This window comes from Wyeomyia smithii, chromosome 2 (assembly GCF_029784165.1).
Source record: "Wyeomyia smithii strain HCP4-BCI-WySm-NY-G18 chromosome 2, ASM2978416v1, whole genome shotgun sequence".
Taxonomy (NCBI): Eukaryota; Metazoa; Arthropoda; class Insecta; order Diptera; family Culicidae; genus Wyeomyia; species Wyeomyia smithii.
The window spans coordinates 74,110,094-74,123,815 of NC_073695.1; the positions used below are offsets into that span (position 1 = coordinate 74,110,094).

Below are 13,722 nucleotides of genomic sequence, written 5' to 3' on the forward strand. Positions count from 1 at the left end.
AACTGAAATTTAAATGATATCGCACATAATTTTCAAACAAAACCGTGGTATACGTCAGGAGCAACTGAAATTTAAATGAGAAAATGTTTTACGTGACGTGCAAAATTTAGAATTTTTTACTGTGTGTGACACTATCGATGCCAGTAAACCGATCGCATTCATAATGGTTATTAAGCAACTTAAAGCATACACCGTTCGTCGAATGGAAGCCGGCCAACGCGTGATCGCGTTGCAAGCCATTCAGCAGCAACTGCTGAGCAGCACGCGTCATAACAACACCGAATCAAGCTTCGGTATGGTGTAGCAAGTAATAAAACCGCACGCGCCAAGCATCAGGTTTGCGTGTCGTCTGCTCACTCCCAACTGGAACAGCTGACCTGCACTGATCCACACTGAACCAAACAGTGGTAATCAATTCAAAGTCTTTTCTAGTAGAAGGGGTAAAGAAACCATCGCCATCATCGCCGTCGATGACGAGTAGCGCAAAATGTTCAGCTCAAGCTTGAGCAATTCTGCGAGCAACTTCTTAGTCATTTATTGGTCGGGTTCGCGCTAACAGGTTTCTTCTGGTGGAGACCAAACTTTCGATTTCGGTTAACCTTCGTTTGAGGACTGTATCGCACCGGGTGGAGAACTAGTTCTAACCAGGATGAGATCAAATCAGCTGTTAGCTTCGATTGTGATTATATTGATGGTCCGAAAAGCTGAAGTCCAATGTGCTCCATTCGGAAAGAGTGGAGAAGGGACGGAGTTTCGAGACAAGGCCTTCGACAAGGAGTTCAAAAAAGTGACTTATATTGGAAATGAACCCGTAAGTGGTATATTTGGCAAGTGTGCCTTTTTTATGATCAGTCAGTTTTGTGCTTGCTTGCTTACTCCGAATGAACACCACTCGTCGCGCGTCAGTTGAGCTAGTGATCATAACCGGCAAGGTTGTTGCATTTCTTATGTAAGCGCCTAGAGTTGCAGTGGAGCATTCAAAGTCGACCCTTTAGAGCGCTGTATACTTCTCGCAATCATTGATGGAATGTACTAAGAGTGCTTTTGATTATTTAAATTCGACTTTCTGAGCAATAATAGTGATCACTTTTTAAGTTTGAATGAAAAACCACCTTTACCATCTTTGTCACCCTTACCCTTACCTTCACCTATAGCTTTAGCTTTAGCTTTTGCTTAAGCTTAAGCTTCAGCTTTAGCTTTAGTTTTACCTTTACCTTTATCTTTACCTTTATCTTTATCTTTAGCTTTAGTTTTAGCTTCAGGTTTAACTTTAGCTTTGGCTTTTGCTTAAGCTTAAGCTTCAACTTTAGCTTTAGTTTTACCTTTACGTTTATCTCAACCTTTACCTTTACCTTTAGCTTTAGCTTAAGTCTTAGTTTAGCTATAGTTTAAGCTTTAGCTTCAACTTTAGCTATTGCTTCAGCCTTAGCTTTAACTTTAGCTTTAGCTTTAGCTTTAGCTTTAGTTTTAGCTCTAGCACTAGCTTTAGCTTCAGCTTTAATTTTAGCTTTAGCTTTAGTTTTAGCTCTAGCTTTATCTTTAGTTTTAGCTTTAGCTTTATCTTTAGCTTTAGCTTTTTCCTTTACCTTTTTCCTTTACCTTTACCTTAACCTTAACCTTAACCTTAACCTTAACCTTAACCTTTACCATTACCTTTACCTTTACCTTTACCTTTACCTTTAACTTTACCTTTACCTTTACCTTTACCTTTACCTTTACCTTTACCTTTACCTTTACCTTTACCTTTACCTTTACCTTTACCTTTACCTTTACCTTTACCTTTACCTTTACCTTTACCTTTACCTTTACCTTTACCTTTACCTTTACCTTTATCTTTACCTTTACCTTTACCTTTATCTTTACCTTTACCTTTACCTTTACCTTTACCTTTACCTTTACCTTTACCTTTACCTTTACCTTTACCTTTACCTTTACCTTTACCTTTACCTTTACCTTTACCTTTACCTTTACCTTTACCTTTACCTTTACCTTTACCTTTACCTTTACCTTTACCTTTACCTTTACCTTTACCTTTACCTTTACCTTTACCTTTACCTTTACCTTTACCTTTACCTTTACCTTTACCTTTACCTTTACCTTTACCTTTACCTTTACCTTTACCTTTACCTTTACCTTTACCTTTACCTTTACCTTTACCTTTACCTTTACCTTTACCTTTACCTTTACCTTTACCTTTACCTTTACCTTTACCTTTACCTTTACCTTTACCTCTACCTTTACCTTTACCTTTACCTTTACCTTTACCTTTACCTTTACCTTTACCTTTACCTTTACCTTTACCTTTACCTTAACCTTTACCTTTACCTTTACCTTTACCTTTACCTTTACCTTTACCTTTACCTTTACCTTTACCTTTACCTTTACCTTTACCTTTACCTTTACCTTTACCTTTACCTTTACCTTTACCTTTACCTTTACCTTTACCTTTACCTTTACCTTTACCTTTACCTTTACCTTTACCTTTACCTTTACCTTTACCTTTACCTTTACCTTTACCTTTACCTTTACCTGTACCTTTACCTTTACCTTTACCTTTACCTTTACCTTTACCTTTACCTTTACCTTTACCTTTACCTTTACCTTTACCTTTACCTCTACCTTTACCTTTACCTTTACCTTTACCTTTACCTTTACCTTTACCTTCACCTTTACCTTTACCTTTACCTTTACCTTTACCTTTACCTTTACCTTTACCTTTACCTTTACCTTTACCTTTACCTTTACTCTGACGTTTACTCTGACGTTTACCTGTATGTTAATCTACTTATATCAACTGTTGATGTTAATCTACTTAGGTCAACTGTATTGGTTTCATTTAAAAACTTGATTTTATACACGATAAATCTTTTACACGTTTGAATAAATGTGAAAAAGAACATTTTGGGAGCCAAAATATTCGAAGTATCTTGAAGTTTTTCGTAAAATAGGTGAATAATAATATCGCCAAATGACCTATTCTACACCCGTTCTTTTCTGTAATACATAGCTCTACGTCAAGCCTGCTTCTTTTGGTTCATAGTACATCTATAAACCGGGTTTCAATTGAAAGATCAATTTATTCTCAAGCCGTTCATGGTTATTGTTATGTAATTAATTCTTTTATCATATGTTGAAATGCAATCAAAGTTGAGTTGCTCAGTGATACCAGCGGGATGCGAGCTTTTCACCTGTTTGAAACAGCATTTTGAAATTCCGTCCATTATCATACCATACATCCAAATGAAAATGTGAAAATTGTTAACGACTGAAACACTCAAATTAAAATATTACAATATACATTTCGTTATCATCCCAGCAATGCAACCACGCGTCTGCTTTGCCAAGAGCGTTTCACAGCGCAATTTACTGTAATGCTTTCAGTTACAATTTAATACTTTTATTTAATTAATTTGTATTTCCACGTGTTACCCGTTGCTTTCTTTCGTGTTTCTTTAGCGTTATGGAAAATAACTCAAATTTAAATAAACCTAATTTTATCCACAGCGCCGACGCCAAATGAAGGCTACAGAAGCACAACTGTTTTCGTAAACCACAACACTACACAATTAAGTTTCAGCATTTTAGTCTGTTTACCTCAAACAGGTCGGCATTTTGAAGACGCTCTCCGGAGGTTGGAATTTGTTGATCTACTTCACTATAAAATCAAGCAAAAGGATGCGGTTGGACAGAAACCAGAATTCTTTCGCATGAGGCTGATGTCGTTATTTATCAGTTCTGTTCGAATGATGCTGCGCTGAGATTCCAATCATTCAACAAGGTGAAATTTCTCTATGCGCTGAAGGTCACACAAACTTCAGTTCTTACAGAGGCAATTTCCATTCATCTTTTTACTCTCATTTTGAGCAACATTTATTGGTCTCAATTGCTTTTATGTCTTAGGCTTCGTCGCAAATTTATTTTTTACCCGCCACGTTCTTTGATCGGTTGTAATAATTTTTCAACAGTTATTTTTCACCAAATAAAATGGTACTTTGAATGTTAATTAGTTAGTGTGCTCATTGAATTTATGACTAAAACTCACGTTAAAAAACATTGAACATACCAAACTTCTTCGAAAATAATATTACAAGGGTCATTTGAAAACATCGTTATTATTTATTTTCTGTGATGCCGGGTTCTCGAAATTCTCGAAATATTTTGTCCATTTTTCCCAACTTCTGTTTACTAGAACACTTTTAGAGAATGACTCGTCTTTGCTAGTTTGAATGCCAAACTCTACAGTCTCTCATGTCACAGAATTACAGGTGACATCTAATTTATTTTCCTAGACAGCGTTGAAAACGGGGGAGAAACTTCCCAGCAGTGGAAACTTTGGGAAAGGTCCATTTCCACTGAAGCGATGGATACAAGGCCATCGCGAAAAGGTTTTTTCTCGGAATCTTGTAATTACTTCCAGCCTCTTTGATAGTCCCATCCGACCCATTTCCACAGTCACCGCAAGTGCAGCTTTCGTTAAAAACCGATGATCGATTATCCTGGTGTAATGTTTTTTTTATGGCTAGAGGAGCTTGAAAAGTGTGTTACTATGCTACTAGATCGACACTCGTTTTTGTCTGTGACAATTTTGATAAATATTAAATTGATGACAAAAAAATCAACCTCGATGTTTACTTATTTTATTTGCTTGAACAATAAAATTGTTGAAATTGGAGCTTTCTCTGCAAACTTTGACCCGACTCGACTTGTTGGATAAAACCGTTTATTAATAATTAAATACTTTCCTAATTATATACTCTCCTAATTATATACTTTCCTAATACAATGAATTCTGATAATATAATACATATAGTACAAAATTTAAAATTAATAATTTAATCATTGTAAGTTTTTAAATTAGCTTAGTTTGTAAAACATCAATTTTATCAATTTAGATGCATATAGGCGATTGAACCCAACAATGCTATTCCACGAAAACCAGACAATTTGACGAAAAAACGATAGTCTAGTGAGTCCCCATTACATTATATTTCACAAACCAGTTTTATAATAAATGTTTTTAATAGTTTCCCTTGAAAAATGCCAAAACCCTTGGCCGAAACGTCGGGCAATAGTAAACACCCGTTTTGAATTCGTTACAGACTGTTTAGCCGAAACCCAACCCATAAGGTAAAAATTTTCAGTCGTACTACACTTGAAAAGTACATAACTATAACAATAAGTTTTCCTTCTTTCCCAATAACATTGAGTTTTTAATCAGAAGTTTCACACCCGTAGTTATCTAGACTTTCATCTTTTCCTTCCGGATTGACTTGATCTTTTATGAAAAATCTTATTCAATCCTCCGGATGGGAAAAGAGCCCTCCAGTCATTTAATCAGAATTCTTATGCGGAATATTGCTTTTTAATCAATGAAGATACCAACTCGAAAAGGGTATGAAAATCAATTATGTTTACGCACAGGAAGTTCTGATGTAGTAACAGAGCCTCATCTTCTAGCACTTGGTGAAGTTGACTGTAGCTTCGTTTGACCCACATACAACGACGCTTCCGATTCCTATTCATTTCCGATGATGAATTGGCAAACAAGAGCAAAAAAGGCATATAGCAACGACGCATTTTCTTCTTCGAAATTAACCTTTCTTACTTAAAATTAAATACATAGTATATTATAGATGTTATAGTTTTTGAAAGTGACAAATGGTCTGGATGCCACCAAAGCGAGCTAACTCACATTTTTTTGATAAAATGAGTGAATAACACTAGTGGATGTGGAAAATAATAGTTTATCATTCATAAGGAAAGCTTAATTACTTGAACAGTTTATATTGACATTATAACAAAAATTAGTTGTAGTAGGATACAAGAGAACACACCGGGTGACAATTCCTTTTTCAGCCGCTTAGTTCCGTTTCGGTTGCACCCAAACAAAATAAAGCAGGTTTTTTTGAGCGTCCCAGAACTGCTCATTCGCTCGGAACCGAAGTCTACCGAACTATCACGATTTTTGTGTTTATAAAACATAATCTGATTTTAATTTCTGTCAATGTATTCTTTGTACAACGGTTTCGTTAGATATTTAACACATTTTTTGTGCAAAATCAGAGCAATCGATGTGCGTTTTGAGAGGACGCATTGTTTGATTAAGGCTTGAACTTTTGCGTGTAGCAGAGCTAATTTTTTCAGAGTTGTCCCATAAGCAAACGAAGAAGCGACGTATCTTTCATCTTTGATTTTTTTTTTCAATAAAAAAACAGTATTTATCAGTATAATCATTAACACCCATTTTACATAAATCCTCTTCACAAACTAGTTGCTATCAACAAAAAAATAGTAGGAGGTTGTATCCAAAACACGACCGCATAAAAGACGTACAATACGCGCACTTCCAGACAAACAAGTGTGTTGATTTATAGTCTGTACAGCTGCTCCTCGAACGGGCTTAGGCTGAACTACAGCTTAATAAGCTATTATATAACACAAATGTTCGTCGGGTTGGTATTAACAATTGCTTTGTGAAGAGTGTTTCATTAATGAGTCATAAAGTCTACTATTATTTGTTCAAATCAAGCAATTCTTCATTGAATAGCCCACATGGATTTTACTTTGTGTAACTTGAAATTGCTAACAACTCAACTGATGCAAATTTCTGAACAGCACAATTTGCAAACAAACATCAAGAATGAACGCCATTATATTATCAATGCGCATTTTGGTTGGCAATCTATGCAAATAGGGTTTTATTCGTGAAGTTGATAACCTCATTCAAAAATTGATCGCTGGCTGCATATTTATTATTGTGCCCTAAAGGTAGGTATTTACGATGCTTTTGATTGACTTTTTTAAGTGTGGCTAGTTGAAGAATTGTGTCGATTTACCGGTACTGGTCGTGGCGTTAGCAGCCTTACGACTGGCTACACATATACACCCTAATCACGCGAAAGTCAGTGGACGAATGAATGGTTATGTGGTGAAATGAACCCGTGCGATTGTCCTCAATACCTACGGAGAGGACTAACGCGACATGTGGGTGGGGCCACGCACACGGTATTATGGAAGAAAATTAAAAAAAAGATTGGGCTTGCTGGGTCTGAAGCTAAAGCTATTAGGGGCCATTCACATACCTCGTGGACAGATTTTAAACGATTTTGATGTGACATGATGGATGCGCTCAAATAACCGATAGAGCAATGAAAAAAACCGCGAGCGAATTTTTCAACCAGAGAGCCACCACGAGGCACACCCGAGCATTACACAATGTAATAGTCATTCGCTGTACACAGCGGCAAAGCGCTGTATTAAGATAGTCACACTGAGCGCAGTCAAAATACCGCGCGCGAAACTGACTACCTTCTCCGAAAGCAAAAGAAGAGTGCATATATACACAATAAACTAAACCCAGAAATCAATTCGCAAAATGCCGAACCAGTCGATCAAAACAGGAATAGATATGTCATGCATGCAAGGTTTCAACGTGAATGTTTGAAAGTTTACAAATATCGCTATAATTTGTTCAAAATCTGAGGCAAAATTCCATGCTTTTAAAGCTCAAAAACCCAAAAAATACATATATGCTAACCAAGCAGAGTCCCAAGTCATTCACAAAGACTTGTTTCCGAAATTCATTAAAAACCTGAGTACAAGCCGAGGTGCCCTTGGAACTCAAACCAAAAACATACTCCAAAGATAACAAAAAAGAGATTTTAACTTGCTCATTGCTTTCGTAGATGTGATAAAGGTAATTTTAAACGGCAATTTTCCAATCCTGTTTCTCTTGGAACTATTCATATACACTAAGGTCGCTTTTTACGCGGTTATTTTTACGCGGCTTTTTCTACGCGGATTCCGAAATTCACACTGTTTTTTTACGCGGACTCCGGAATTTACGCGGGTTTTTTACGCGGCACGTATCCCCCGCGTAAAAAGCGACTTTAGTGTATATAATTTCAAGTCGTACCAGTGCCGTATAAAACCCACTAGAAGGAAGGAATGCCGGAATGTAGTCTTTGCCTTGTTAGAGACCGAGTTCACCTCTGCATCCCTACAAAGACCTCGGAAGCGAGTGCCTGCTAGTGGGGCGGGCCCCTGATCAGAACTTATCCTGACAAGTGATTCAATTGGAACAATGTAACAATATAGATATGACAATGTGTACACAGTGTGAGACCAATAAAAATGAATTATAAAACACCATAAGAAGCATTAGGACAGGAAAAGAAGATCCCGGTTTATTGCCTTCTATAGCTGAAATTTTCATATATCTAACGCAGAGAACGCAAAAAATAATATGAAAGAATTCGAAAAATATATGGAAAGCATCGGTTGTTTTGTGTTCCCAAGAAAAAGTGATGAACTTTTTTGAGAATAGTTCACGACATATCAATAGTTGTCATTGTGTTGCTTTTGGCGGCTGAAAACATGAATTGAAATAAGCTATTACAACAACATTGCAGTGCCCACACAGACGGGTCGCTCTCCTCCACAATCGCATTCACCGCACAAAGCCATCCAAACAGACCATCCACACGCTCACGCAAAAAAATGCCATTCATTTCGTTTATTGGCATTGATATGTAAAGAGCATTTGGTATGGCGTGTTATTTTTTTTAGTGTATGATGAAGAAAAGAAAGAGGAGGAATAAAACCCGATATCGCAATCCACACATGCGTGATTTTCCTGCACTTTCAGTGCCGTGTAAGATAGGGCGTCGAAATTTTTTTTACTGGGTATGAGCTCGAATATCAGCACATAAAAAAAATCGAAACAAAAATTTGTACTTATCTTACTATATCCATTGAAATAATTGCATATTCAAGCGCCTCTAAGTCTTCAGCAACTAGTCACACCAAACACACTATTTTCAGCAATAAAACTGATGGAAAAACACTTAAAATGTAAACTATTACTAAGCAGAGAATTCACCTTGCTGACAATAGCCGTGCTGCCAGCTCTCCCTCAATCTTACGAAATACACTAGCTCAAATTATGGAAAATTAAAAAGTGACGCTAAAAATTGTTTTTCATTAAACACGAAGAAGGAAAGCGAGATTTCAAAGTTTTTATCACTATTAGCCACGTTCTGGCGAGTGGTAGAAAACAAACAAAGTCAATCTGCCTATATACTTCGGTGTAGGCTCTGCTGGGGAAGTACTTGAATTGCATCATTGCAGGCACGCGGTTGGTTAAAATATAATCAAATTGGCTATGAATATTAACCTTTTTACGATGAAACAATGTTTCAAAAATTGTATCATAAACAAGATAAATTTGTTTTCTATCCAACGACATCCGTTCATTGGCATCAAAGTTGTAAGTTTTAAAACCTTTAATTCTGTCGTTTCACTCTATTTTCGATATTTTGGAACTATATTAATATAACGTATTATACGTCAAAAATGCTAATAGCACAAAATGTCAACTTTAGACCATAGGAACGCCAGTGCAAATTTTCGGTCAGATCAAGAATAGTCGATTGACATGCAGCGGTGGAAAAAAAATAGGTGTGAGCATTGCTTATAAAGTCATCTGCATTTTAACCTATCATATATAAGGGTCATTCCATACGAAGTGTATATGCCACTTGGACACGACCATCACAGATTTTGTTGAAAGTTGGGGGAATTATTCATCTACTGTCTCTTTGGAAAAATCCCAATTTTGGTGTCGATTGGAATACCCCCCACTCTCTAAGACCCCCCTCTTTATTGCAAAGTCGCGCAATTTTTGTCAAAAATCTCTTTTTTCTTTTTCTTACAATTCGTAGACGTAAGATGTCCGAACAATACTGATAGATGATTTTAGAAGAAAATAAGCCAAGAAATCCAGAAATAATATAAGTTTTGACCGGAAGTCTTGCCAGATAAATTATTTTTGTATTTGAAAACAAAATTTACACTTTTCGGCAAATGCAGCCATTTTTATTTTTAATTTGATAATTTCATCGTGTTCCTTGGAAAATTTTACATAAGAAACAACTATCATCCCGAGTTAATGTGAGCCAATCTCGAGATATAACATTTTTACGAAAAAAGTTGTAAACTTCGTAACTATTTTATTATATAATTTATAGACGTAAGACACCCGAAAAATAGTGATAGGTGAATTTTGCAGATAATGAACCAAGGGATCCAGAAAAAAAATTGTTTTTGCCCGAAAGTGTTGCCAGATATATTATTTTTGTATTTTAAAATTAAATTTGCATTTTTCGGCCAATGCAGCTATTTTTATTTTAAATTTGACGGTTCCATCGTCATTCTCAGAAAGTTTTACATAAGAAACACTAAACACCCATTGGTAATATGAGCCAATCTTGAAATATAACATTTTTACGAAAAATTAATCAAGAAATTCAGAACTATTTTCGTAAAAATGCTATGTCTCGAGATTGTCTCATATTACCACGGGGTGATAAGTATTTCTTACGTAAATATTTCCAAGAAATACGATGAAACCATCAAATTTAGAATAAAATTAGCTGCATTGCCGAAAAGTGCAAATTTAATTTTAAAATAAAAAAAAATATCTATCTGGCAACACTTCCGGGCAAAAATAATATTTTTTCTGGATTCCTTGGTTCATTTTCTTCAAAATTCATCTATCACTATATTCCGGCTGTCTTACGTCTATAAAATGTAAAAAAAAATAATTACGAAGTTTACAACTTTTTTCGTAATAATGTTATATCTCGAGATTGGCTCAAATCACCTCGTGATGATAGTTGTTTCTTATGTGAAATTTTCCAAGGAACACGATGAAATTATCAAATTAAAAATAAGAATGGCTGCATTTGCCGAAAAATGTAAATTTTGTTTTCAAATACAAAAATAATTAATCTGGCAACACTTCCAGTCAAAACTTATATTTTTTCCGGATTTCTCGGTTCATTTTCTTCTAAAATCATCTATCAGTATTGTTCGGACATCTTACGTCTATGAATTGTAAGAAAAAGAAAAAAGAGATTTTTGACAAAAATTGCGCGACTTTGCAATAAAGAGCGGGGGGTATTCCAATCGACACTAAAATTGGGATTTTTCCAAAGTGACAGTAGATGAATAATTCTCCCAACTTTGAGCAAAATCTGTGAAGGTCGTGTCCAAGTTTGTGCTTTTTCATGATCACTTCGTATGGAATGACCCATAAGGCATATTTGAACCGCTTCTAGGAATGACCGCCGAGTACTGAATTCGTGGAAAAGCTGCATTCTTGACATCTATAACCATCAAAACGGAACTTGAATTGAAGGTGACGTCTAAAACCATCCGGAGCCGCCTGATTGATTAGAAATCCCATGCTCGTCCTACCAAAATAACTTCTTTCGCATGAGAAAGATTTTGCAAGCAAAATGAGCCCAACTTGTGAAATATTAGTTTATCAGTACAGACTTACTGTTTCCACTCACCGTAAATCCGTAAATCAATATTTTTCAATGAGCAAATTGTATTAACAGTCACGTCACGAAGTATAGTTTACTCTACGCCAATTATTTTTTACACTTAAAATATTGGTCAATGAAAGTTTTTCCCGCTCACGGAGAAAATACCATGAATTTTGATAGATAGCATTTTCCCATTTATTGCCCATAATGTAAGCAATCTCACACAGATATTGCGTTCAAATATGCCTTATACATGATTGGTTTACATGCAGATGACTTTATAAGTAATGCTCACACCTATTATTTTTTCCACCGCTGTAGTTGCCCGATTTTTTTTGTGGAACAGCAAATATCTTCTAGTTCCTTTACACTTTAGCTATGGTTAGCAATTCAACAACTAGAATAGTATTGTTTTTCTATTTTGCCATAATTTTCGACGAAACTATATTGTGAAAGCCCCTTCGCAAGAACATGCGATAGAAATTTGACTAAATAACTCTTTACTGCTAAGTAAAGTACACCCTATTGGAATGTTTCTTTAAGGTCAAAGTAGTAAAACTGAAGTTAAAGTGGTAAAGTTGCAAACTTTATCGGTTTCAAACTCTCTGAAATTTTGTGGTGTTGTTCCAAACTGCAATAGCTAATATAATTTTTGATTTGAACTTAACGGTAGAAAGCCAGACTCATCACGAGAGAAATTCCAGACAAAATCCTGACATTTCAACGGTGTTTGGAACATCAAAAATACATTACTATCAATTTCTGCACGTTCTTAACAATTCAGCAGCATCTCTGCAAATTTAGCAAACTGCTGACACCAGTCCAGATTGCTGACACCAGATTTTTTTGGAGAACAATATTTTTTTCGCCATCCATCTTGAAATTTATCGAAATCAAAAATCCAAAAACTGAAAATCAATGTCGCTAAATCGCAACTTCTACCTACCATTATCCTAATGGTGCCTGCAATTTGCGCAATTCGATTATATAGTACACTCAAGCAAGACACTTGAACAATTTCTTTTATGTTTTGTCTTAGACACATACTTTTATTTCTCGTTTTACATTATAGCGCCGAGAGTGAAAGTAGCTTACATATCTAATAACAAGCCTACCATCCAAAATCCATGCACATTTTTTGCAACTTTCACTCAAACAAAACAGTGCAAACCAACAGCAAAACATTCTGTAGGCGTACATTCTATTAGACACCAATTTATTTGTGTGGGGTGGTCAACAGTTGAGCATTAAGCCAGCAGACAAAATCATTTCAAGAAAAGCAAATAGCATTATTCATCAATCAATAAAAATATCCTTATATTTTACTAACTAAATTCTATTGTATCATTGAAACACTTCACCGCAGGTGCATGCCCTAGAACCGTTCGATAATCCTCCCGATAAGGACAACGCTCGCAAGGAGGTGGACAACTTTCCTTCCAACATCTACAGCAAATACGACAAAGTGCAAAAAAAAGTGAAGGACTGGTTTGATGTAAGTAACGCAATCGACACAGACAGTACTTATATTCTCACTTATCAATTTTGTACTCCGCCAGACTGAACCGCTAATAGACCATATCCACGAGTCGGAAAAATACGGAAATGAAGGAGATCAATTTTACTTTATCACGAAGCCCCTGGTGCAGCTAACGGAGAAGATGTCTAATTTGACGAATAAAATCCTTGCGGTAGGTCCAGATGCAAAGCCTTTTACCTATTTTAAGTACTTTAATTGGCTGCATTTTCTTTCGTTATCTATTATGTAGGCCCCACGGACGCTCTTCCGAAGTGCCAACAAAGCCGTTTCCGAGAAATTAAACAACTTTGGTGGAAGTCTAGTTGGATTATGAAGATAGTTAAACAATGATTAGCTAGAACGAACCCAGACTGAAATATTTCGTTTCTGTATGAATTGGCAGTAAGATTGTAGGTGATAGGGTAAAACAGCGGAAGCGAAAACCGGCCACTAAGAAGGGTTCGAAATTTAACTGAAAAAGCCAAAATATTATGGTGTGCTGTATCTAGTAATCAATTTTCAATCAAATGAATAATAAGTATGTGCAAATTAGAGTAAGTCATTAGTATCCAGCAACTCAATGATGTAGCATAGTAAATATAAATAAACGCTCGTGCAGCCGATTTCAGCCACTGAAGACACGAAAAACGATGTCACTTTAAGTGTTTCTTTTTCATTAACTGTTCACCATCAGCCATTGTACACATTGGTGCTGCCAAGTTCAAATAGATCGTATGGATGAGGCTGATGCTGTTCGGCCAGCTTATGTTAGATAATCGCTGCCACCACCGTTATAATCTTTTTTTTTTTTTTTGGCAGTCCTCTGGCGACTAGAGTCATAGAGAAACCCAACACATCTGCGGTCGGTCA

The 13,722-nt window shown here is 36.0% G+C and overlaps 1 protein-coding gene across 1 annotated transcript; it reads left to right on the top strand.

Annotated features, from left to right (window-relative positions):
* The first annotated feature begins 544 nt into the window (after positions 1-544).
* LOC129723904 (uncharacterized) lies at positions 545-13,492 on the top strand. The gene is made up of 4 exons (XM_055678398.1): positions 545-811; positions 12,700-12,828; positions 12,893-13,024; positions 13,103-13,492. Exons 1-4 carry the CDS (start codon positions 650-652, stop codon positions 13,184-13,186), a joined length of 507 nt encoding a protein of 168 aa, XP_055534373.1. The 5' UTR covers positions 545-649; the 3' UTR covers positions 13,187-13,492.
* The last annotated feature ends 230 nt before the right edge of the window (positions 13,493-13,722 follow it).

Coding starts and splice junctions, on each gene's coding strand:
- LOC129723904 (XM_055678398.1), top strand. CDS start 650: ATGAGATCAAATCAGCTGTTAGCTTCGATTGTGATTATATTGATGGTC. Junction 812..12,699: donor CTTATATTGGAAATGAACCC/GTAAGTGGTATA, acceptor ACTTCACCGCAG/GTGCATGCCCTAGAACCGTT. Junction 13,025..13,102: donor TGACGAATAAAATCCTTGCG/GTAGGTCCAGAT, acceptor TCTATTATGTAG/GCCCCACGGACGCTCTTCCG.